Source organism: Eptesicus fuscus, chromosome 20 (assembly GCF_027574615.1).
Source record: "Eptesicus fuscus isolate TK198812 chromosome 20, DD_ASM_mEF_20220401, whole genome shotgun sequence".
NCBI lineage: Eukaryota > Metazoa > Chordata > Mammalia > Chiroptera > Vespertilionidae > Eptesicus > Eptesicus fuscus.
Window position 1 is genome coordinate 28,471,403 of NC_072492.1, and position 26,435 is coordinate 28,497,837.

A 26,435-nucleotide genomic window follows, 5' to 3' on the forward strand; every position below is an offset into this window, starting at 1 on the left:
GTGCTACAACTTTAAAGGACACAGGAGTCAAACTGGGAAATCATTTTATGGCACCAGGAAGTCAGTTCCCAGCCTGATCCCGCAGGAGCGAGACCCAGGCAGGAAACACTGGATCCTCACACCCTCCTGCTCCCCAGGTCCCACGCCCAGCCACCTCTCCAGCCTAGGGCGGGGCTCCCCCGGGGCCTGGACACAGACCTGGAGTGTGAAGACGCTGTGCCCTCAGCCCTGGGCCAAGCTGGAGCTCTCCACGTCCCGTCTGTTGATTATTTTCCTCATTTTTATTTTGGCGTTTAATTTTACTTGAAAAAGGTTTGGAAATAGGCCTGAGCTATCCAATACCGAGGCCACCAGCCACGTTGCAAAGCTCCAAAGACGCAAGGTATGACGGGGTGATGGCACAGTGATAGGAGTCTAGTCCCAGCACCCCAGGAAGCTCTGTTGGGCAGCTCTGGCCTAGACGCTCTGGACACTCCCAGCGTGGGAGGCTTCCCCTGGGTTCCCAGGGACCCATGGGAGAGCGGGAGGCAGCGGGCCTCGAGATGACAGAGGCCCTCCCGTTCAGAGCTGCCCTCTCACCGAGAGGGAGAGGCGGACACACAGAGCAGCAGGCTGACTGCTTCCCGCTGCGTGTCAGCCACACCTGCATATGGATGCACCTGGCAGTCCCGGAGGCTGGGCCCGCAGAGGCCAACTGTGGAGCCCAGGAGCACCTGGCCAGGCTGACCTCTCACCTTGGGAAATTGATCCCAAGCCCAGAAAGGATTCAGAGCCTGGGCTTCAAGGAAAACCAGCAGGATTAATAGAGGCACCTCTACTGGGTGCAATGGGTTCGATCAGATCCAAACTAGAGAATGCAGAACTCTACAGAAGAGAACAGATGCCTCCCCCGTCCCCGAGACTGTGTGACCTGCCAATATAGTCCTTTGCTAAGCCTCCACCAGGGCCTGGCACACAGTAGGAGATCAATCAATATCTGAATGGATGTGAAAAAACATTCTGGCACCTGTGCTAAAACCAAATCTACCATGCTGCCTTCACTTAGAAGCTGCAGCTTTAGATTAGGAAGGTCCTCAGAAGCCAACTTAGTTGGCCCTCATACTATGTACAGTGAGGACCCTGAGGCCAAAGGTCAAAAGACTTCCTCAAGGTCACATCCTAGCAATTTTTATTTATAGTCCAGCTTTCTTCCCACTACATCTTTCATTCATATCTGTCTGTCCTGGATTCAAAACATCACATATGCCCGTTCCAAAACCAGCTATCTGCCCCTCCCCCCAAGTCTCTATTGAAATTGGGTAACATGCCCCCTAAATAAGTACAGTCCCTACCTACCTTGGGGAGGGCAGACCAGAGAGGAGGAAGCAGCCAGCCCCATGTGACTTGATGGGCAGCTGACTGAGCTCATTTCCAATTGAGTCATAAAGGGGAAGATGGGGTGGGAGAAGGGCGGGCAGGAATCTTTATGTTACTGTCATTGTCTATTGGGGACCTTATATTCTTTTGCTACCTTATCAATGATGTGGGATTGCTTTTTTGTTTTTTTTTTAACCTTCTTTTAAAGTTTCTTTTCTGGGAATTCAGTGTTCCTGACCTCAACAAATGAACTGAGAACCCTCAACCAGGGGAATAAACCAAACAGACCTCTCAGGAATATAAATGCTGCCGGGGCAATGACCCTTATTGGCAGACCCCACACCCTGGGCAAGAAAGGCAGGGTAAAGGAAATCTATAGATAAACAAGAAAAACAAAAGTTAGATCAGGCAGACTCACTGCAGCTTCGCCATCCCTCTCCTCTGCAGACCAGGGCAGGTAATGACTCATCAACGAGTGGTGGGAGGAATGGATGCATGCACAGCAGCTGGGCAATATGGATCCCCTGCACTTAAGAAGAATTAGTTAATGAACTTACCAAATTACTGGCAATTACCTTTGAAGTGTTATGAAGACAGAGAAAGTAAAAAAAGATGGAAAGAAAATAAGGTAGGTAACATTGAAAAAAAGAATGACTAAGGCAAGCTCAATTTATTCAGCACAGCTGCCCCCAATACACAGACACATACATACATTTAAAAAGTAAAAACAAACTCAAGTGCAGAAAATAAGGTTCATTCGCTTTAGACAAGGCTTGCTGCTTGTACCGGTCTTTGTTAAATGCACGTGCACAGGGTGACCACCAGGGTGTCAGCAGCAGGGCAGCCGCCTGGCAGGGAACCCCCGCACCTCGGCACCCGCAGCCTCGGGCTCCTCCAGGACACCCTCTACCTCTACGGTCTGTAGTTTTGCTGAGGCATGTGGCTGCCTTGTTTGTGAATCTAGCCCAGGCAGACAAGGATCTTGGTATCAACACACTCCACACAGGGAGTGACTGCTATGTACTGGGAAATAATAGTCCCACGGTTTATGACGAATGTCACATGTGGATTCATTCCGAGCCCTCAGACTCGGCTCCTCTGGGATGAAGCGGTGAAGAGGCAGTCATCTCGGAGAGGTCTTAGCAATGCACATGGAGACCAGGAAACTCAACGTCCACGAAGAACCTACTTTTCTCAACTGGAGACGGATGCAGAGTCTGTTGCTGGTCGGGCAGGAGGTGGCCTGCCCTGGTGCCCTGCTGGCTTCCAGGGTTTCCCTACGATGTTCAATAATCGGTTTTGGATGTGACTCTAGAGAGAATGGCTACACACCCAAAACAGTACAGAGCAGCTGCAGGAAGGCACACCCACACAAGGCAAGGACACCCACCTGAAAGATCCCCAGGAGCATGAGAGCCAGAGGGGAGAGGGGATCTAGCAGCCAGAAAAAAAGATGGGGGGAGGGGGCAGGGGAGATGGTGTCGCTTTTTATTTATCCACCATCTTTCATGGGAGCATCCAAAGCACATTACAGGCAGGAGCTCTTTAATCCTCCCAGAGGATGCTGCTGATTTGAAGGGTTCCCTGGGGAGTAAGAAATAAACCCAGGATCAGACTCCAGGGCCAATCTCCACTCTGCCTCTCAGCCCCGCCTAAAGCAAGTGAGATGTGAACAAGCCCCTGTGATGTGTTCCAAGAGCCTTCAAAATACTCAGATTCTTTCACTTGGTTCCCTTTACTCCTAAATGTATATGCCAAGTAAAATAATTTTAAAAGACAATAAACAAGCTTTTTGCTCAAATATTTCCCTGTAATATTATTCATAACAGCAAATAATTTAGATGCTCAACAACAGGGGATTTGGTTAAGCACTGATGATACATAACCCAAATGGAATTACTAGTTAGCAATGAAAATACTTGTGCTATCTGCAAAAATGTGAAAGTAATCTTTTACTGTATTCTTAATATTAAAATGCAGAATATACTGTGTACCACTGGTTCTCAATTGGTGGTGTGTGTGTTAGGTGGAGGGGGAGATGGTGCATGGCTGCGTGGTTTTGTTTTTATTGTTTTTAAAGGGTAAGTACAACATTTTGAACTGTCCAAAAGTAAAAACCAAGTCTCCCACCCCCACTGCTCAGGGGAGACGGGTTCCCTGGTGCGATGGCACCTGCACAGGGAAGAGGCTGTGAGGCACTAAGTGTCAGTAACGAGAAGTGGGTGTGTCTGAGGAGTGGATTATAGCCCAGTCTTATTTTTATTTGTTCCTTCTACTTCTCTATAATTATTTTTTAAATATATTTTTATTGATTTCAGAGAGGAAGGGAGAGGGAGAGAAACATCAGTGAGAATCATTGATCGGCTGCCAACTGCACGGCTCACACTGGGGATTGAGCCCACAACCCAGATATGTGCCCTGACTGGGTGGGAATAAAACCAGAACCTCCTGGTTCATAGGTCCACAGTCAACCACCGAGCCACAATGGCCAGGCTTCTGTAATTAATTTTTAACATAAAATCAATGAGGACAAGCAACCAGCCTTCTCTTCTCTATCCTGAAGGGAGAGGCCTACTCTCGATTACGAACCTGGGCACTGCCTATGTCCACTGTGGCCAGCTTGCCACCTCCCTGTACTGGGAGGACTTCAAGGTCTGTGGTTTCTGAGTGTCGTGCGTGAAGTAGTCAGCTGGGCAAAAAGAAAATAAGCAAACTCCACACAAAAGGGAGGAATGCTTCAGTCAACACTGAGAAAGGGCTCTGGATTGAAACTCCTGATAACAGTTCTCAACTCATTTAAAAATCAGCATTAGCTACCAAAATGTAAAGTATTAGTTTTATTAAAATGCAAATAGATCAACTAATCTGTCTTTCTAGTAACAGTTGAATTGCAGTATCCGTGTCAATTAAAATAGTTTCCAATTTATTCTTGGCTGGAAGGAGGGTGGTCTTCTGAATTTTAAAATGCAAGCCTCCCTTTACTGAAAATGCTGTCTGCTCTTTCTCATTTCTCCTGTTTTTAATTCATTTTAATTAAACAGGTTGGACTCCAAATATTTTGAAGTACCTGTTTAAATCTTTTTCTTCACCAAATAAAGAGTGATGATGACGAAGGTTCTATCTTTTTAGGAAACGTGGGTTATAGCATGAAGCTCACTGAAGTCCAATATGAGGACACTTCCTGGCTGTTCCCACGTGAATCCTCAGGCTAAAGAGAGTAGTTGTGGGGGAACTCTCCTATTTCTGCTGATTGATCTCCTGGGTAACTGGAGACACACTGAAAATTAAACATTTCCCTGATAGTCAAGCCCAAGAGGTAACTACTGAGACAAGAAAAACAAATCACCACGTTCCAGGGTCCAATTAATGTGAGACGGAAAAACCCTCCTCCCACCACGTGCCCCATCCTGAGCTCAGCAGACACTGTGCTCACAGAAATGGAAGGGAACTACACTCAGGACCCACTGCACTGGGGCTGCCAGCCTTTGGGCACACAGGCCCCAGACGCCAAGCCCATGATACGTGGGGTTCAGGGACACAGAAATCTGTCACTTGGTTTTGACATTTTAAAACCACATGAAAATCCGACTTTAAAAACAATGACTAGTTATTGATGACAACTGCACTCAGTTGCCTGGATGTAACATTTCTCCTCTAATTCCGTAGCTTTAAATAAAGATTTGGGCAAGGCACGGAGGAGATGGTCAGTGTTGTCCGCTGGTCGGCACACATTACTTATGCAAGATAATCTTCATTGCATATTGACCACAGCAGGCCAATAAATCCCCCTTATGGGGATTTAATTTCCAGCTTGTGACCTCTGGATGAAAAACAAGTGAATCATTTCCTCCTGCTAGATTTACACCAGAGCAGATCTCAATAAAGTGATTTAGGAATGGTGAGAATGGAAAAGGACGCTGGCAGAATCTTTATGGGTGGAAAAGGAAGAACAAGTCAGAGATTTGTATTCAGCAACAAATCGGCAAATACTCCCAAGTGACAAAGTCTCCAGGGCGTAACTTAGAGGTTTTGGGAGTTCCCTGCTCCTCAGAGCCACAATCGATTGCTAAACATTGTCCACCCAGAAAGCAGCATCCCCCAAATGATTCCTTCTGTGAAGCTCTATGTGGGAAGAGGCACTGACTTGCTAGAGCTCTAAATCAGACCTCACTCTGTGCTGCTCAAGAAACCACATGGCCAGTAACAACGCTCTTTATTTGTGGTGGCTCAAGGACATGGGGGAAGGGTGCTTTGCACACGGAAGTGCCAGAGACAAAGACAGGTGATTCCAGGCGTCCTGGGACTTTGTTGGGCATATGTTCTGAACAGCACACCTTCCCAGGAAGTCCCTGACTCACTCAACCCCATAGGCCAGCGGGTTCCTCCACTTGGGGCTGGATGAGCAGCCAACCTGGCCAAGGCGCCGCCGGGTTGGAGGCCATCCTCAAGGCCTTGCAGCAAGAGAGCTGGGCGCTGTCAATCCCTGTGGCCTCCATCAGGAGGGTTGAGTTGGCCAAAAAGAGATCGATATAACTCTGTCCTAGAAGACAAACAAAACAAATTAGTTAACACAATGGTTAACTTTCCAAGGTTAAAAAAAGAACTAAGAAGCTGGGAAATACCCCAATCCGTTTGTTCAATTGAAACCACAGCCATATAATTAAAAATGCACCCCACAGCTCTTATTCACAAATACAAAGAGAGGGAGAAACTAGAAGCCAATCGAATAGTGAGATATGTAAACGGTCCAGTGTGGCTGCATACCCCGTCTCCAGGGAATGAGTTTTCTGTAAGTTTGCCCTTTACAGACAGGCTCTTCAAGTAAGAAAACAAGATTGAATATTTTAATAGGATGTATGAGACTGCCACACGATGAGGAGGATTCAATCAGACATGGGATGTAGGGATATAATTTAGTTTTCATACATTTTCTTCGACTTGGCAGTACTTGAAAAACAATGAAAATGACCCAGCAACAAGATTCCAATTACTGTCACATGTGCAGCCATTCAGTAGGACCAAGGTGCTTTCCACTCCCCTGCCCCCTTTCCCTGTTCTCAATCTAATAAATAATTCCAATGCCTAATTTATTATTTCTAAAATTGGGGTTTGACGTTATGAGAGCCACAACATGCCAAGGTCCTGAGTCCTTGGAAATAAAGTAAACGATGTTTAACCTCTGTTTGTTTCAAATACAACATACACACAACTATTCGGCCATTCATGTGTCAAGGCCTGGAAAGTCTCAAAAAGACAAGGCCCTCTCCTATCTTTATGGCAGAAACTCCAGAACACTTTCCCCTGTGGGCAGAGAGAGAGGAACCACGAAGGTCCACACAGGTCAAATCCACTAGAGGTGGCCTGTGGAGGACATGACGAATGGAGGCAAGTGATACACGGCCACTAACTCTCAGGGAAGGGGCATGGGTTGGCACCGGCTAAGGCTCCCGGCCAGGGAGTAAACAGCCCCAGAAGGAAGCTGTACCTGCTCTGTTCTATACTTTCAAGATCTAACCCCAAATGTAGCCTGTTCTTCTTGTTAAGAAAACAGGCTTTTAAAAGTGCTTTTATTATCTGAGAGTCATCATCAGCAAATCTGACCTTCAAACTAAAGCAAACAAACAAAACCCCCCACAAAACCAGCATCCTTCAAACAGCTTTCTTGGTTCAGCAAGATTTTAACATAAAAACTTATTTGTCCGTTTTTTAAGTTATCCCACTACAGTTGTGGTAGGAATAGAGGTCTGTAATTAGAAAATCCAGCAATAAAAATAGCTTTTTTTTTAAAAAAAAAGAAAAAAAATCTTTAAGAAGAAACCACAGAAGCTGAGAATGTCAACTAACCTTATGGTTTTGAGCACTACCAGGGCAGACCTGGAAAGTCAGGCCAGAGAACAGGTGCTCTCCAATCCCAGTGCAGGAAATCGGGGCAAGAATTTGCTGCTACCCTCACCCTGAACACTGGACCAGCCCAGGCCTCCAGACAAAGGAGGCAGGTTCACTCTGAGCTCCATCAGCTCTTTTGTTTCTGCCTCCCCTAGCCAGCCCCAGACACCAGCCTAGGAAGTGGAAGGCAGCTTCATGCTAAATGCAAATTTGAGGCAGCAGCCTCACTTCCAGTTGCTTCCAAATCACCAGCTCCATCGCAGAAGCGACAGCAAGACGCTGCCCAAGCTGCCCTCATCACGCGATGGATGGCCTGCCTGTCTGCCAGTAAGTACGTGTCTCTCTTGCCATTTCACAAAAAATCAAGTGGCACGGAAGGAAGAGCCTCCATGACAAACAGGAAAGTGTGAGTTTAAGGCTGCAGCATCGGACGAGAGGGAAATGCAGAGGCACATGCTATTCAACCTTCGCAATAGTACCCTCCCCATCTCGCCCGAGCCTGCCACATCCGACCCATCATGACCACCAGCAAATGCTTCCACTCAGCGCCACGGCAACAGAGAAGCACCTGGGCTGGGGCAGCAGTTACCATCCCAGCAGGGTTGGAGAGGCCGGCAGAGAATGCACTGCTGAAACCCATGTTTTGATCGAACATTGGTTCACACTCAGGTGGGCAAAGCTGACACAGGCGAGGCTGTTCATGGCAAAGCAACTTGGAAAGTAGAGTGCTCTGGGCTCTTAAGATCTTTTTACGGAGAGGGAGAATGTGAGCAAGGGGTTATTCCAATCTAAAACTCCCCAAGGAATGACAACGCCAGGTCTTCCTCACCCACCAATCAGGGACCGTTTGTGCCTTCAAAGCATCTCAAGCTACAGGCTCCACCATTTCAGGCCTCTCCATCTCTGACCAGGAATATGTGACAGCTCCTACCCGACTTCTCTGCTCCCTCCTCCTCGTCCCCTCTGCATTTCCCCCCCCAGGTCCAGGAGCACCACCAGATGAAGATCCAGCCCCTCCTTTTCCCTGTACCCTTGCACAGGCTACACATGGCTGGGCCTCCCACCTTAGACCCCGACCAGTAAGGGTGGGGCCTCGGGCCCTGGTCCAACAGCTTTTCTACACCCCAACAGAGTTTGACAAAACCCCTCCTACATTTTCAAGTTTACATATAAATGTTTTCTATAAATTTAATAATCACAAAGGATACAATTATCAGAATACTGTGAACACAAATTTTTAAAATAAAACTCACATCTCTTTTGTAATACACCCAATGGAATCTATATGCCATATTGATTTGCTACCCATCACCACTCATTTAAATAACACATAAACAAACTCTTTAACTTGGAAATGTTACAGCATTTTTCTTTTTAAATGTATATTTCCATTTGACTTTTCCCTAGAGATTTTGGTCCTAATATAATTGTTTTATGCTTGAAAGTCTTTTATTGATCACCCTATCATATTTCTTGGCCACAAAAATAAATATGTAAATTGAAACATTTTTTGAAATTTAAAAAGTTGAAATAAAAATATCCTAATTTCTTGCAACTGTAAGGTTCTAATTAATTTTTAAAATTTATTTTTGGATTGTGTTATCATTACCATTATTATTAGGATATATTCATATATACAATATAAAAAAGTGTATCATACTTTTGGTAGAAACTTAATGTACATAAATGAGTAAAACATTAGTGGAAATGCATCTCTTGATGACAGAAGAGGCTTCCCCTCCGTTCATGTCTCCATGACTGAGATTTATCTAAGTACTGAGAGACCCTGTCACATTAACAAGTAGGCTTGTTAATGGGAGGATTTTGTTAGAGCAACATCACTTATTTATTTTAATTCTTTCTGAATTATATGCCCCCCCCCCCCCAAAATCATATAGTGAACTGCCACCAAAAGTCTGTTTTAATGGTCTACCAGCTGACAACTCAATCAACTTCTCCTGCAGTTTTGTTAAAAATAAAGGCCCTGAAGGGACTTGTTACCTAGCTCTTAGTCACTGCCATTCTCAATCCCTGCACCTATAGTCCGAGCTGCCCCTTTTGTGTGGTGCCCACTGCAAGGCAACGTCTCAGGTCAGAGCAAGGCGGGGCTTGAGGTGGGCTGGAGCCAGGTGGGCAGAGGACAGCTGGGCCAGGCCCGAGTACACATCTCGATCGCTGGACACTCTGTGTCTACTTTCTCTGGGGAAGTCTCTGCACACCCAAGGACGAAGACTGACGTGTGGGTGCACTGAGCTCTGCCCCCAAACTCAGACAGGTGCTAGTCTGCTGCTACTGCGTAGGGAAAGGTATAAGCATCTGAAAAGAAACAGGACGTGTCCATACCCCCTGCCCCATCCCAAGGAAAACAAAGCTAAAAATAAAAGTAGGTTCCAAAAAGTCACCATGTGACCAAGGGCCGGGCTGCCTTCTGCTGCAAGGATATGTCCCCTGCAGCATCCCCACTGACCAGGATTTAGCCACAATCTCAGCTATCAATCCTCAGGTTAACCTCAACTTCACCTGATTCTCTGGGCAACTGTAGTTTAATACTGGAGGTTCCCTTAAGGCTATGCATGATGTTGTTTGTTTTTAAAATACATAATTCCTGCTCTCTCCCACATTAAGAATCAATTGAATCACTGAGCTGAAATGCCTTCCCCCTTTGTAACCCCTTCCCCCACAGTCTTGGCCTCAATGGCCAGTGGGAATGTCCACTGTAGAAAATGTATTAATGTTGGTCTCATGCAGGAGAATAACCTACAGAGTAATTAACAGGACTTGGACCTGAGGTAGAAGGTCGATAGCAGGGGCTCTTCCTTGAATTAAAATTTAACTTACCCTTTATTGCAACCTACAAAAGCAAGTAATGAGCACTAACATTTTTATTTCTTTTAAACTGTCATTTAGGCTGTAGAGGGGATAATTACCTATCTCTAGTGTAGTAAGGTTTTATAACCCTTAGTAAGGCATTTTCTAATTTAATATTTTTACTATATTATCATAAAACCTCTTTCTGGGGGGAAAAATGATCATGGATTAGCAGCCATTTTCCATAAAGACAGTGTGAGTGTGAGTGTGAGTGTGTGTGTGTGTTGGGATTCAGCTTATTTATATGTGACTCTCCTGAAGAGATTTAAAGTACACACAGTCTATTTGGCTGTGAAATGCGACCACTTTAGTGCAGGTGATGTTGAAACTGTCCTGAATGACGGTGGTGTACGTGTGGAATAATGCAGCCCCGTACGTGTGCGCCCAATGTTCCCTTCAGCCCCACGGTCCCTCCTCACCGACTGCAACACGGACCAGCGTCTTCCACGCTGTTACCTGGGCAAACAGTGTACAGCATACTGAACCTGCAGAGGATCTGTGTGGGGCTTGGATATGCTAGGTCAGTAGCTTGCAGCATCTGGGATTCTGAGGGAAATGGACCGCTGTACCCCAGAATGCTACACTCCCGACGCTGGCCAGAAACCCCCACACCTCCAAGATGTCCCCGAGCTGCACCCGTCCATCCCTGTGGCCAAAGGCAGGTGGACAGCGGAGGGAAAGCAGCAATGCCACTGTTCCCTAAAGAGAGCTGTACAACTCCCAAAAGTACCTCATATTCTCCGCGCAAGTATTACACGCAGGAGTTCTAAACAGTCTTCCCAATGTGCCGGAGAAGACGATGTCACCGCTTTCCTGCTTAGAATTATACACATAATGTGCCCTTATTATTTTGAAATTGTTCATTTGTTACTTCAATGGGGTGAGAAGGTAGTCTCCCTACATGTACAAGACACATCCCAGAATGCATCCTGGTGCCCCCCTCCTTCCTAATCCTCCCCGCTCTGCACACTCAGGACCCTGTGTGCACACAAAAGTGGTGCCGCGTTTGTTCCTGCTTAACATCATCCCTTGGACATACATTCCAGAATCAAAGGATGAGGAAACACAAAGGGAGAGGGAGACGAAGGGCTCCAATCCCAGCCCTGCTCACGTCGAGAGGAATCCCGACACAATCTGGGTCCTCCTGAGGCAGGAGGAACACAAACACATGACTGGCGCGGTTGCTGATGGCAGATGTGCTCTTAAAAATTACTGGTGATGTTACAATGTGTGCCTTTTTATACATGTTGTGTTTTGAAAACAGTTACTTATTAATGCTGTGGAAGCTTATAAATGTGCATCAGATGTGCATGGTCTCTGACCTCAGAGAATAACACAAAGATATAATAAATTCATAAATCACATCTGGATGCCTGTTTGACTTTGTAAGACTTCTGGAGGATTGCAGAGGTGTGACGAGTGCCCGTTTCTCTGATCCAGGACTGTGGATGGCAGTGCTGAGTTGGGAAGGTGAGCTAGCCAGCAAGTCTGTCCAGGACAAACCATACCATGCAGAGAGACACATGAGCATTCTACCTTATGCTGACCCCGATTCGGCCGTTTGGTGACCAGGCCCTGTCCCTCCAGAGCCAGGAGAGGAACAAAGCTGACTGCTCTTCCTTGTGGCAGCGTTTCAACTTTTGATGTCTTCCCCTAACTAAATCTGTTCTTTTCTAGGTAAAAAGAAAGAGTTCACTCCATTCCTGCTATGACAAAGTTGGAGTTCTCTGGCTATCCTAACCAAACTCCTCTCAGCTCTCCAGTTTGCCAAAGAACGGGCGGCAAGGCCCCCATACCCTCTGTGCCAGTCCCGACACACCTGGGACAGCCTACTTAGCTCAGAGCAGGGCTCTGCGGCCTCCTGTGTTCTCAGCACACCCTCCTCCTGCCTTCACAGAGCTTCCACTCTCTTCTGATCTGCTCACCAATATGCCCAGCATTGCAAACATCAACAGAAAAGATACTGGCCAATTACCATGGGCATGTGCTAATGCCACCAAATGAAGGGATACTCCCAACCCTGACACCCCAACCACCTGACAAAATCTTTCACTTAATCTTTCCTTCCTCTGCTTCCTCTGACCAGACCCATTCTCCTGTGTCAGTTACTCTACAGGTGAGAGGGAGGTGTTTGAGAAATGTTTCTCTGACCTAAAGAGGGAAATGCATAGACCCAAGCGGCAAGCAACTGCCCAGTGCTCCTTGGGAGCGCATGGCAGAGGGTAAAGCTGTGCAGTCGCAGGAATGGAAGCAGGACACACTGGAATCTGTCTCTCAAGAAGACTGGGCTGTTAGGAAGGCGGTCCAAGAGAAGAGAAGACAGAGCTCTTACAGCGAAGGTAGTGTCATCTAGTCAGAATGACATGCACACACTGTGAGCGTAGACAACTTAGAATCCTAGTGCAGCGGAAAGGTCCGCTCCTAGCTCTCCCTCTCTCCTCCCAACCTAGCCCAGCAACAAAAGGTGGAGCACAGGCTTCTTTCTTTGAAATCTCATAACATTTAATACCAAAAAACACACACAAAGAAACAAAGAAATGAGGGGAAAAGAAAAGAAAGCAACCTTTTCTTACCTAGGGCTTATTTCTTAACAGGATCAAGCTAGCAAAGTAGCAGTGACTCAGAGAACACTGTCTGTCACTAATTATCTAAATCCAGATACAAGGCAAATCTCCAGACACTGGCTGAAGCTCCAAAACAGCCAAACCGCGACTTCCCGAATCTGCCACAAGGTGGCAGCACACAACGCACTTCTGATCGGACCAGGCAACCAGCGAGATTCCCAGTAAACTGCGCCCATAAATTACCTAGTGTGTCTGCTGTCACTGCCATCCTCCCAGCGCTTGACGGAGACTCTAGAAGGTCTGTTCCAATTCTCTCTTTTGGTCGGGTCAGAACTAGGTCCTTCAAACCTCTGCAAATGCTTTTAGCCCCACAGCTTTAAATTACCAATGGTGACATGTGGCCTCTGGCCTGTCTCCTAAAGATCAGACAGACCGAAGATTTATAAATGTTCAAAGAAGCAGGTTCAGGCCCCAAACAAAGGAACTGAAAGGCTGGGGAAAAGAAGGAGAGGGAAGAGGAGAAGAAGGTGAGGAGTGGAAGGAGAGGTAAATTGGTAAGGTTTTCTCCTCACTTATGCTCCCTCCTGATTTCCAAGTCACTTCACAAATTCACTCCACTGAACAAAGGAAGAGAAATACTTGAAACTTCCATCATCCCTACCAATAGCTTCAAGACTCTCAAATTCTTCTAAAGAAAAATAGTTAGCCTTGGTATCCGATATGCAAAAACCTGGGGGTGAGGTGGGGAGTGAGGGGGGGTGCTCTTTAGACAAAGGGGACATCCCTCCTTCCCCGTACATTAATATTCCACATTCCTGGGATGATTTCCACTTTCACAGTTTGACTGTTTTATAACAGATCTGATGCGAGAGAAGACAAATGGCCTCGCAAAGGAAAGACGACAAATCATCTCACTGCTTTTAGCAGGGTTTTCTCTTTACTTTATTTATTTTTATTCTGTGGCTGAGCTGCAGAGCTCTCTGTCTTGCTGGAGATGTTTAATATTAACGTCAAGCCGCTGCGATCCTGGCAATAGAGTTGGCCGGTGTTGTGTTTACGGTTTTGTGACTGCTGGCTTCAGGAAGATGAAGCTCCTTGTTCAAACAGCAGCCCCTCTAACAGCTCCTGCTAAAAGCGACGCGGGGGGTGGGGGGTAGGGGGTGGGGAGATATGCTTCACTGCTTGGACGTGAATCACTTCCTCTGCCTCATGGAGGTGAGACTGACACTGGAGTTACATTTGTATCCCTATCAAGGCTGTTGCCCGGCAAGGCAGGGCCTGGGGCGGAGGGGGAGGAGGCATCTCTCAGCTCAGTGTAACTTCTACTTTTAGAGGATCAAAATACATGGAAATTAGTGAGGATATTTACTGTCAACCCACAGGGTTCCAGAAAGGCCTTCTATTACTTCTGGTAATAAGTTATTTTACTAAAAAACCCAGCACCGATTCAAACATAAAAGGAGCAAGTACCCAGCAAACGCCCACAGGCAGTGACTGCAATGCCATGACCCTTCACAGTGAGCACTTCTAACTGCTCACCAGCCGATGTCCCACCTTCTCCTCCCTAAGGTGCAGGGGTCCTGGGTTCTCCTGGTCTCCTCCTTCTCTGTCTTTTTTTAACCTTCTCCTAGGTTCTCTTCTCCCTTCTCTCCTGACACCCTCCCCTGGAGTCTCACCCACACTCTCAGCTCTAACATCTGTGAGTGGAGGAGGAGGCCCAGAGCCAGAGCTCTGCCTCCTCACCTAGACACTGAATCCTGCCCCCTGGCCCTGCAAGGCTAGCCTCTCACCTAAACTACAGTTTCTGTTCATAATGGCAGCAAATTATTTGTTATTCACATCTTACAATTAAATGCTTAATGACAGGAAGCTATAAACAGAGTTACAGGTATCAATACCACATTTTTTTATTAAAAAATACAATACACCCAGAGATAGGCTCTTGTTTAGACAATTTATATTAATTGATAAAATGCAAATTGATGCCCTTCATCTGTCAATCTCTGTGGTTTTTAACAGTACTCTTCAAAGAACATCCCCCTCTCCTGTGTAAATCAGAGAACAATTTGGGAAAAGGGAAATTTGTCCCAGACACCTGCTAGGTAAACTTTCCCAGGATTTGGCCATCCCAACCCTTCTCCCCCCACTTCACCAACTCATCACTGAAGTCAGCAATTGGATGACCTCGGCGGTTATGTGACTGGCTTTTAAAAGCCTGACTGCTCAGTGCAAAATGAACAGTTTGCATTTCTGCCCCTGAAAGCTGGCGAGTCTACGTTGCTGCAGAGCTGTGCCTCCCCTGCAGGATGAGAGGTGGGCGAGGAGGCAGAATGCTGCCAAGTGCATGTAGGAGAAAATGTGTATTGATTCCTTCTTTCTTATAAAGGAGCACAAAGCACTGAAGAACAATTGCTCGTCTTTGCAGCGTTTCACATTCCACATGAGACAAAAGGCCCAACCCCCACCAGCCTCTGCGAAGCTGAAAGGGGAGCCAGGCGAGCAGCACCACGGAGCGGGGTCTCCTGGGTGTCAGTGGCCACCACGCTGTCCAGCTCCACTGCTGGGACTCCAAACACCCTGGGCCAGACACCTCCCCTGCCTCTGATCAAGTAATTTCCCTCTCTGGGCTGATGTTTCCTCATTTATATTGGAGAAGAAAGTGCCTTCAGTCTTATTTACTTTTAAGTGGAGATGCCCAGAGGGTAAAAGAGTTCATGTTTATAAAGTGTTCTGTTGCCCAGAGGGAGACAATGGGTAGAATACAAGGTGTGGTTATGGCTCATTCAAGACCTCATTTCCAGGTTAGTTATAATAGCTTCTGTTACAAATGTTCCCAGCACCTTGAACTCAAAGTACAAAGAGGCAATGTCCTTTATCTAAATATCCTTGTTTTGGTTTGACACTTAATACCAACACTAAAAATAACAAAAGGTAACCAGGGACTATTAAGACTTGTTAATGCACAGAGAGAATCCATTCCAGAGGTGTTTTCTTCTTAAACTAAACACATCCTGAAAGCAGTCCAAAAACCAGACCTAAAGCTTTAATTGTTCATCACAGAGGCCGGTCTGTGTTCACCATGTTTCCATAGTAACCAACAGTTTGGAGGAGGACCACCATAAACCAAACCCAGTACAGACATCAGAGCCAAGATGGGCAGGAGAAACCCTATGGTATAATATAAAGTTTATAGTGTACACTCTTAGTGAGGGAAATACAAGGGTGTTCATGAAAGATCTTTTCCCAGGGTTCATGCTAAGTAAACATGACCTCAAAAACTCTCTAGGTAAAGGGTTGGGAATGTGGAGTCCCAAATCTGGACTCGTTTTCGAGGCTTTTCCGAGGTGGCATGAGTGAAGACCTCGTGGAGCTGGCCCTCAAGCAGTGCAATATTCCAGCGTGAAGACAGCCCGCAGGTGATTAAGGCGCGCCCTGGTGGTGAATGCTATATACGTACATGTGATCATGCACAAAGTGCTGAGGGAGGGAGCAGAGGGAGTGTATCACAGGAGCTAGGTGATTTGCAGAAATTTCAACAAATGGCAAGAAGCCGGTGTTCATCCATCTTATAGGACTGTTTGCAAAAATAATCTTACCAACACATTGTAAATAGCCTTATAAGCTGAAAACATCAAAAGACTTTTCAGCCCGGCCAGCATGTCTCAGTGGTTGAGCTTCAACCTATGAACCAGGAGATCACGGTTCAATTCCCAGTCAGGGCACATGCCCAGGTTGTGCACTTGATCTCCAGTGTGGGGCCTGCAGGAGACAGCTGATTAATGAGTCTCTCTCATTATTGATGTCTCTTTCTCTATCTCTCTCCCTTTCCCTTCCTCTCTGAAATAAAAATATATACTTTTTAAAAATAGGGGTTCAAGGAAGAAAGAGCACCCCCCTCCCAGTGGGGGGTAGGGAATCCTAAAAGCCTCCCTGGAAAGACTGGTGTTGGTCAAGCACTTGAACATGGCAACAGGAGAGACTGAGTGGAATGGGGTTAGGGGGTGCTCCAGGTTAAGTGAGCAGAATTAAGAGACACAAGTGGGAGGAGTATGGAGAGCGTCCTGGGATTGCACAAAGGGCATGCAACCGAAACAGGTGATGAAGAGAGGAAGATAGCAAGGAGACATTTCACTGCAGGCCTTGAGTGGCAGGTTCAAGACTATGTCCTTTATTCTACGACAATGAAGACTACTAACTTGCTTTAAGTGATGTTTAGGAAAGTCTAATGTGGCAATGATACATAGAACTGGTTAGATCAGGCTGGTGGTCAAGAAGCTGTTAGTGCAACAGTCTGTGGAAAGTAAAAATAAAAATCCATAAGCATATATTGTGTTTATTGTAGGGGGAAAATATATTGTTTCTAAGAAAAATAGGTAATATGTGCCTAAGTATGGGAGAGGTAGAACAATAAGAGCAAACTGACTGAATATACTGGATCAGGTGTCAGAGCTAATTTCAAGGGTTAGGGTCTTTGTAATCAGAAGAATGGTATGATGGTAAGAGCAGGTCTGGAAATTCAGGGATTCACACTAAAATGTGAATGACTTCATAGGCAAAAACTTCCTATATAGAAAGCATCTCTATTAAAAAAGGAAAAGGAAAAATCATTTTAATCCAAACAAGTTCTTTGTTTTGTTTCTTTTTCCCAAACAAGTTTTTAGTTGAGAGAGGTTCTGTGTCTGTGTACCAGGGATGGGAAGAAGCAGTGTCCCCTTGGTGCATCATTCCCAAATATGTCTATAAGCTTGCTGATTTTCTAGACACAGCATAAGGGTTCGGAGCCATACTCCTAGGGCAGTGGTCGGCAAACTCATTAGTCAACAGAGCCAAATATCAACAGTACAACGATTGAAATTTCTTTTGAGAGCCAAATTTTTTAAACTTAAACTTCTTCTAACGCCACTTCTTCAAAATAGACTCGCCCAGGCCGTGGTATTTTGTGGAAGAGCCACACTCAAGGGGCCAAAGAGCCGCATGTGGCTCGCGAGCCGCAGTTTGCCGACCACGGTCCTAGGTACATAAATGATACCAGATCCACTACTTACTTGCTGTTTAACTTAGGAAAGTTACTTATTTGCTCTATGCCTCAGTATTTTTATCATAAAATGCAAATAATGTCAAACATTTTAGTGGTTTCTTATAAGTATTTGATCAAATTGTACGTGAAGGGCTTAGTGCAGTGTCTGGCATACAGTAAATGCTTAATAAGTGGAATATGATATTATTCAATGTCATGTCATTGCCCATCAGAAATAGGGTGGCAGACTTAGGGTGGATAAATCAGAGTGAAGGATGAAGGCACTTAAAAACAGAAATGGTCTACGTATCTTAGCAATCTAATGCTGGCTCAGTGATCATTGTGGGAAATGTATTAAGGTGTATAAATGCCCAATCTAAACTAACAGAAAAGATATGTGGCTCCTGCCTACCCACAATATAATATCTATATGATATCATATTTTAAGTAGAATAAAATAATAAAATACAAAAACTTAAAAACAATAAGTCCTTAGGAGAAACATTTACACTTACTTTAAAGAATGTGAAATACTCCTTGGGAAATAAAAAGGATTCATAATCCTCTGAAGAAGTGATGGGCATGTGACTGCAGGAATGAAAACTACCGTCAAGAAGCCCCGTTTTGAGGAAAGATGGATCTGTTCGGCATTTACAATTTCTTTCTAGAAGATGGACTTTTATCACTCTACATCCTGTTTGGAACCACGGCTTCCATCTGAGAATGCAAATTCTCTAGAATTGTGTAAGACTGAACAAGCAGCAATCAGGAAAAATAGAGGAAACAATAGCCGTGTTTTCTTTTCAACCCAGGTTTAGAACTCTGGCCCAAGCTACGAGCTTGAACTTGAGAATATTTTCTTTGTCCTTTCTGATGTTATGAGGAGAAAGGTCCGTGCCTCCTATTTCTGTGCTGGACGCCCTCTTTAATGATGATGTATGGGGTCCCTTCCCCTCACCACTGCTGGGGGCTCAAACATGTGCCGCCACCCTCCAGAGCATCAACACGGGAATTATAAACTGTGTCAATCCGAGTTAATGCAAAGCTGTAATCCTCTTTATGAGCATAAAGATCAAATCACTGCCATGAGTTATGTTCATTCTGTAATCTGATAAGGAAGAGAGGGAACCTCTAATAAAAGAGTGATGGGAGCCTTTAATGACACTGTGGAAGGCAGCACCAGAGAAAATATTGCTCTCGTTCACACCGATTAGATCAATGTTGCATATTCGCCTGGACTTGTTTCACCTGTCAGAACAACCTGTGTCTTTCTAGGAGATAAAAAGCTTCAGAGAAAACATCTGTATCCTAAATGTTCTTGCTTGCAAGTTTTTAAACAACGAAAAGTACTCTGTGGAGAATATTTCTGGGGTTATTAGCTGTTGTGTTTTCAAATGCTGTGCAAACTACCCCATGATTCAGTGCCTATTTCTATTACATAAAGGGATAAAGTTAGCAACAGGGGAATCACAAATGGTCTAAGTAACCTCTGGGTTACCAAGGAGGGGGAAAAGAACATGTTCAGTAGAGTGGTAGAATATCCCCAACATTTAGGATACAGACCCACACACAAAAGTGGCAAACCAAAGATAAATCGCCTGAACAAACCCTCAGGAACAGTGTGGCAGTGATATTGACAAAGCACTTTACAAGGCTGGATCACATTTGTGCATTTCTTTTCTATAAAACTCCAGATGTAGAACGATAATGTATTTGGTGCTTAGTAGTTATCATTAAAGCATCCTCTCTGGGTTCCTTTTTTAAATGCCAGTAGCTTTATAAAAGGAGTGGGAAAAGTGTTTTTTATTTGGGGGGAGAATATAAGAGGCATGGAAATTCTTGCTATTCCTATTGAGAATTTCTTTAAGGAATGAAGTACCTATAAAACGTTAATATTGCTATCGTCTTTGTAATAAGAAAAAAAAGCTTCTTAGGAAAATACAATAACCTACACCTCTAAGGGTCCATACCAGAATCAGGACTCTGTTGAAGTAGCAGCTACGCAAGGCAAACACGTATTTTCCTTGGCGTACATCAAGCTGACTGTTCCCACTTAGACCCGTTCCACGCTGACAGCAAAACTCACCATGCCAGCAGAGCAAGCAGTTCGCACGGTTCCCTTTCCCTGAGGCCGTGGCCACTTTTGACCTATCTCTGAGGTCTTACTCAGAATGTGCTTCTCCTACTTGCCATTAACATTTTACTATCTGATTTCTATCAACACGACAAATGAGGAATAATTACAAGTCTGCCTCAGAGAGGCTTTCAAAAACAGGTGATTTTTTCCACAACCTCCAAATTCTTCATTTTGTTAGAACTATAATAAGAGATCATCTGAATTTTACTTCATACTCCCTCTGGTCTGATAGACCTAGGAGGTTCACGTCATGTAAAGTAAGCTGCTTCTGAAATGTCCTTGGTAAGCTTCGGGTCCCTCAATAGTCAGAGAAGTGAACAGCACTCATGTACATCCTGCAAGTGACATTCTGGCCTGTTCTTGGTGGTAACAATGTGCTTAGGGGAACTCTCTACCAACGAGACAGCAAGCCTCTTCTCCTCCTTAGCCCACTGATAACTGTCTCTACAATATCCTGTGATATTTTGGCCTCTTAGTAAAATGAATCTGAAGGACAAACAGTAGCTGCTCTGGGAGCTGAGCTGTCCCATGCCAAGGGTACCCAAGAGTTTAGCAAAGCCAGTGATCATTTTTAGGCTCACGGTAATATCTTTCTTCACATGCAAACATGTAGTACGTGGGCAAAGTGGGATTTCTTTTTTCTCTCAACACTGAGAATGCGCATCATACCTGCAAGAGAAGCCAACTGCCCACCTCTTAATGGAGTAAAGATCTACTGGCCCAGGAATTATATGAGACTTTAACTAACAAAGGAGACCTGAAGGCACATAAAGGCATTTAAAGCAGTATCCATAGTTTATCTAGAAAGAAAAGCCCCAAAGGGAAATTGGTAACACAGGGAGGGATGCAAACTATACTCATTTAACTCTGTTTTAAAAGAAGACTGATCTAGAAATTAATGAGGAAAAAACAAAAACAGCCATACATAGGCATTCACTTGCAAAGCACAAGAGAAAATAAGAGGTCACAAAGTTCTGAGTATAAACATATTCAGAACTATCCACAAGCTGTTTAATACTCTAAGCATTGAACAAAGCAAACAAAAAATTAATAATCACTTTGCTCACCTAAACTTGCAGTTCTATTACTTCACAGACAAGGGGGAGGAGGGGAACCTGGTAGGATTTAGTAGCAAACTAAATATATGCAGATAAAAGTGTTAAATGTAGTTTGAGGTATAAAGCTGGCAAAACCCACATATGCCACATTATAACCAATCAGTTCAGTTGGTAAAGATTTATGTTTAAAAATGTCTACCACAGCATTATTTACAACAATTATAATTAAAACCATTTACATGCCCAATAATTAGTGAATGGCTAAATAAATAATATTTGAAAGTGTACATAGTCATTACAAATTTTTGAGTGATTTTAATGGTATAATGCTCACAGTACTTAAAGAAAAAATTCATAGTAGTGGAATATAATTTTAATTATGTAAAAAAGAAAAACAAGAACATACAAAAAGCAAATTAACTCAAAAGACTAAAAGAAAATATTCTGAAATGTTAAGTGGTTATCTCCTGTGTATGTATATACACACTTCCTAGTTCTGAAAGTTCAAAGAGCCCACTGACAATGAGCATCCCTAGCACCCAGATTTTGGTTTCTAAATACCACAATCAACTGAAAAGAATCAGGGCTCCTTGGAGAAAGATTGATTCCAGAGCTAGGACAGGGAAAGTATAAGATGAGCCTAGAACAGTGATGGGCAACCTTTTGAGTTTGGTGTGTCAAACTTCGCCAAAAAACTGAGCATAACTCGGATAGTGTGTCACTTTGAGGAAAAAACTAACTCCAAGACTCTAGTCGCAAATGTTTCATCCTCAGGAGCAGCAAATGTTTCATCCTCGGCATGTGGCCGCGTGTCATCAGAAATGGCTACACGTGTCAGTGCTGACATGCGTGTCATTGGTTCGCCATCACTGGTCTAGAATAACTTTGTTGTGCCAGATGGTAAGGAAGTGCTTAAAGAATAACTGGGAACATCTCAAAAGGACACAAGCCAGCTTGAAGGGGCTTCCATTAATATGGGACAATTTAACATCAAAATAAACAATGACACTAACAGATTATAATTCACTAAATAAAACAGGAAAGCTGATCCATACTGATATAAATGAATGGTAGAGAAATAAGTAATCTTACAAAAATACTACATTATAATAGACTAGAGGCCCAGTGCATGAAATTCGTGTATTGGGGGTGGAGTGGGGGGAGTCCCCTCAGCCTGGCCTGTGCCCTCTTGCAGTCCAGGACCCCTCGGAGGATGTCGATCTGCCGGCTTAGGGGGATTGGGCCTAAGCCAGCAGGTGGACATCCCTCTCGCAATCCAGGATCCCTTGCTCCTTACTGCCCGCCTGCTTGCTCCTTACTGCTCGGCTCACTACTCCTTAGTGCTCCCACCACCACCGCTGCACTAACCAGCTTCTAGCTGAGCAGCACTCCCCCTGTGGGAGTGCACTGACCAGCAGGGGACAGCTCCTGCGTTGAGCGTCTGCCCCCTGGTGGTCAGTGCACATCATAGCGACGGGTCGTTCCGCTGTAAAGGTTGCTTAGGCTTTTATTATATAGACTAGTGGCCCAGTGCACGAAATTCGTGCACGGGGGTGGGGGGGTCCCTCAGCCCGGCCTGCACCCTCTCCAATCTGGGATCCCTCTCGTAATCTGGGACTGCTGGCTCCTAACTGCTCACCTGCCTGCCTGCCTGATCACCCCTAACCACTCTGACTGCCAGCCTGCTCACCCCCAACTGCCCTCCCCTCCTGGCCTGATTGCCCCTAATCACCTCTGCCTCGGCCCGCCACCATGGCTTTGTCCGGAAGGTCGTCCGGAAGGTCTCCCAGAAGGTCTCCTGGTCTAATTAGCAATATTACCCTTTTATTAGTATAGATAGAGGCCTGGTGCATGGGTGGGGGCTGGCTGGTCTGCCCTGATGGGGATCCCGGATCAGGGTGGGGGTCTCTTTGTGGGGGGGGGGGGCGCGAGGCCGGCCTGGGCAAGGGGCTGATGGCCGTTTGCAGGCCGGCCACGTTCCCATCGGGGTGGGAGTCCCCACTGGGGGGTGTGGCCAGCCTGGGCGAGGGGCTGAGAGCCGTTTGGGGGTGGTTTGCAGGCCGGCCAAGCCCTTGGCTTTGTCATGTCTGGAAGGTCTCCGGGAGGTCTCCTGGTCTAATTAGCATATTACTCTTTTATTAGTATAGATTGCCAGCTAATAAATATAGAAGGAATTATTTTTAAAATGGTTATCTCTGAATTCTAATATTATGAGTATACATTTCTATTTTGTGTCAGCTTTATAAAATGAGCACATACTTCTTTTATAAAAATACTTTTAAAAAAACCAACAATCCTTAGCAGCAGCCTGAACACGCATAACATAATGCACATCTCTATAGCCATTTTTAAAAGGACAGCATATGCACAAAACCCCTGAACATAAATCAAGTGCATGTACTGTCCTGACCTGTCTGTCCTAGACAAGAGCTCAGGTGCACTGGGCAGGTGGCTAAAGTTAAAAACAAAACAAAACAGCAAAATCAAACAAAAATCCACCAGAGGCAACAATGAGATGTATGGAAATTTTGTTTTGGTTTTACAGTAATTATGCAAGTGAAGAGATGTGACAAGGACCCTTGCTATGATGCCAATGACAAATGGTTAACTGATAAGAAGAAATGGAGAGGGTGACGGGCTGTAGAACAGGTCAATATCAGGCTGTCATGAAGCCATTTGAGACACATAATTAATCTATTACTCACCTGGCGTCATCATTCATTGTGGTATGGTCAATAGGTGCCATGAAGCTCAGTAGCTTGCTAAGGACATGAAACCTAAATAAAGCAGGAAACAGGCAGCAACATTAGTAACTATTAAACTAGAAAAGGAAGCACGTTCTATGAGCTAACTAACTCCAGAACATTTGGCTCCAGAGTTGAGTAGAGAACACAGACAGGCATGTAACACTCAAAACTACAGAACCCTTTTTCCTCAAAGCTACAGGAGAAAAGTCTGGTAACAGCACATTGTAAATGACAGTTCAACACAGATCCATTTATATCTCAGCCCCCCAAAAAGTAGATACACTGTGTCCTTAGCAATATACTAAACGTTACTCCCTTAAACATTACTCCAGAGTTATACAGATTATTCTCTGTTTGTTCACATATTTCTGTGGGGTAAATTGTAAGATGTGAAACTGCTGGTGAATTGAAAGTCATACATATTTAAAATTAAAAACTGAGGCAAAATGCCCTCCCAAAGGTTATGTCAATATGTAGGAGTAGCCCTAGCTGGTTTGGCTCAGTGGATAGAGCATCAGCCTACAAAATGAACGGACCCAGGTTCATCAGCCTGCAAACTGTACAGGCCCAAGGGCACATGCCTGGTTTGTGGGCTTGATCCTCAGTAGGGGACATGCAGGAGGCAGCCAATCAATGATTCTCGTTCATCACTGATGTTTCTATCTTTCTTTCCCTCTCCCTTCCTCTCTGAAATCAATAAAGTATAACTTTAGGGTGTCCCAAAAAAAATGTATACACACACTTTGAATAATTATAAAAGCAGTGTTTACTAAAATACATTTCATTTTCAAAATTGGGCTATCAGCTGTTAAAGATTGTACATATTTCTTGGGGGATACCTGTATTTACCTAACCTTTTTATATAAGTATAAAACATAAATACTGTTAATAGATATATTTTAATATCTTAGGTTTCACCAAAGTTTGGTGTCCATCTAAAAAATGAATACTATTCTTGGCTGTGTCACTTTCTGGACAAAGACTATGAACTATACTCCATAGCTGTGTTGTCTAATCCAGTAGCCAATGGCCACCTGTGGCTACTGAGCACTTGAAGTGTGGCTTATCTGAACTGAGATGTGCTATAAATCTAAGATACACCTGTTTTTTTTTAGTTTTACAAAGTGGCTGCGAGAACATTTAAAATTACATATGTAATACATAATGTGTGTGTGTGTGTGTGTGTATATTTTTTAATCCTCACCCGAGGATATTTTTCTATTGATTTCTAGAGAGAGTGGGAGAGGGAAAGACAGAGAAATATCGATGTGAAAGAAACACATCGATTGGTTGCCTTCTGCACACCTCCCCCCTCACCAGGGTGCAGGCCAGCGAGGAGTTTGCAACCGAGGTACGTGCCCTTGATTGGAATTGAACCAGAGCCCTTCGGTTCATAGGCTGACACTCTATATCCACTGAGCCAAACTGGCTAGGGCTGTAATACATATTTTTATTGGATGGCACTGCTCTGTGGAATACCTTTACACTGTAATACAATATAGTAACTATTAACTGCATGATGAAAGACAAGCTTTAAGAAGTAATCAGATTAAAGACATTTAGTAATGTGTGCTTAAAGCAATGCATTTCATCTAATCTTAGTACTGCTGAGGATGAATGCATGTTTTAGTATTAAAACACCTTTTACCAACCATACTAAGAAAAGACAAATGTAATTTTGTGCAGAAGAACAGAGACAAACACAGTAGACATCTCATTATTAAAGACCTGAAAATTTAATTCATTTACATTACAGATCCTGATTAAATCAGTCAAATCCACTTATATATACTGCTGTGTAAAATACTGATAATCAATAGTTATAATTATTTCTAAAAATCAAAATATTTTTTTTTTTAAAATCCTCACCCAAGGAGATGCTTAGAGAGAGGAAGGGGGGTGGGGGAGAGAGAGATCAATGTGAGAGAAACACTGTGTGCCCTCCATATGCTCCTCAACCAGGGATCAAACCCTCAACCCAGGTATGTGCCCTGACTGGGAATCAAATATGCAACCTTTTGGTGCACAGGACAATGCTCAACCAACTGAGCCACTCCGGCCAGGCCAAAATAGTCTTCTTTTTTTGTAAATTATTTTCCAGTATCCAACCAGGAAGGTGCCATGCCCAGTCTGACCAGGTTGATGCCACTGACCTGCTATCATTTCAACTAATATTGCCACAAGGTAATGTTCATTGTTGTTACGACATTCTGGAAATCTTATCTTTCCAACCCTATCACAAACAAAGCGCAAAACTTGCTCAATGATAGAACACAGTATCAGTTATGATAGCTAGTTGAGGTCTAATTTAAGGAAGTACTCATAATATTCTCATCTAGCCTGGGCCACTTGGTTTAATCTTTCAGGGCAGAATGCTAATGTAATCCAGCTGTCATTCTGGTGCCTGCTGTGGCCACTTGGTCCTGCCAGAGAAACAATTCAACATCCAGAGGTTATATGCATGGGCTCTGGAATCAGACCAATTAGCTCAAATCCCTGTTTGATACGAACTAGCTCTGTAATGCTGGGTAGTTGTTTTCTTTGACCACTTTACATGAATTAGCTAATTTAATCTGCACAACAACCTATGAGATGTGACTTTTACTTCATTCCTCATAGAAGAGGAAATTGCAGCTCAGAGATATAAGTTACGTGCCCCAGGTCTCAAGGGCAGTCAGTGGAAGAGTCAGATTTCAAACCTAGACAGTTTAGCATCACAGCCTGTGCTTTTTCTATCTCTGCAGGGCCCAACAGTGAGAGTTTCATAAATGTTAGTTATCACTATTGCTATTAATAAAGATC

General features: G+C 44.4%; 1 protein-coding gene across 1 annotated transcript in view; it reads right to left on the minus strand.

Annotated features, from left to right (window-relative positions):
• Positions 1-5,552: 5,552 nt before the first annotated feature.
• Positions 5,553-26,435, minus strand: part of AATF (apoptosis antagonizing transcription factor) — an 87,026-nt gene continuing 66,143 nt past the window's right edge. The window contains exons 11-12 of the mRNA XM_008149510.3: positions 23,592-23,663; positions 5,553-5,896 (exon numbers count right to left, since the gene is read on the minus strand). Coding sequence (XP_008147732.2) covers positions 5,833-5,896; positions 23,592-23,663 — 136 coding nt within the window. The 3' untranslated portion in view covers positions 5,553-5,832. The remainder of the gene's footprint in view (positions 5,897-23,591; positions 23,664-26,435) is intronic.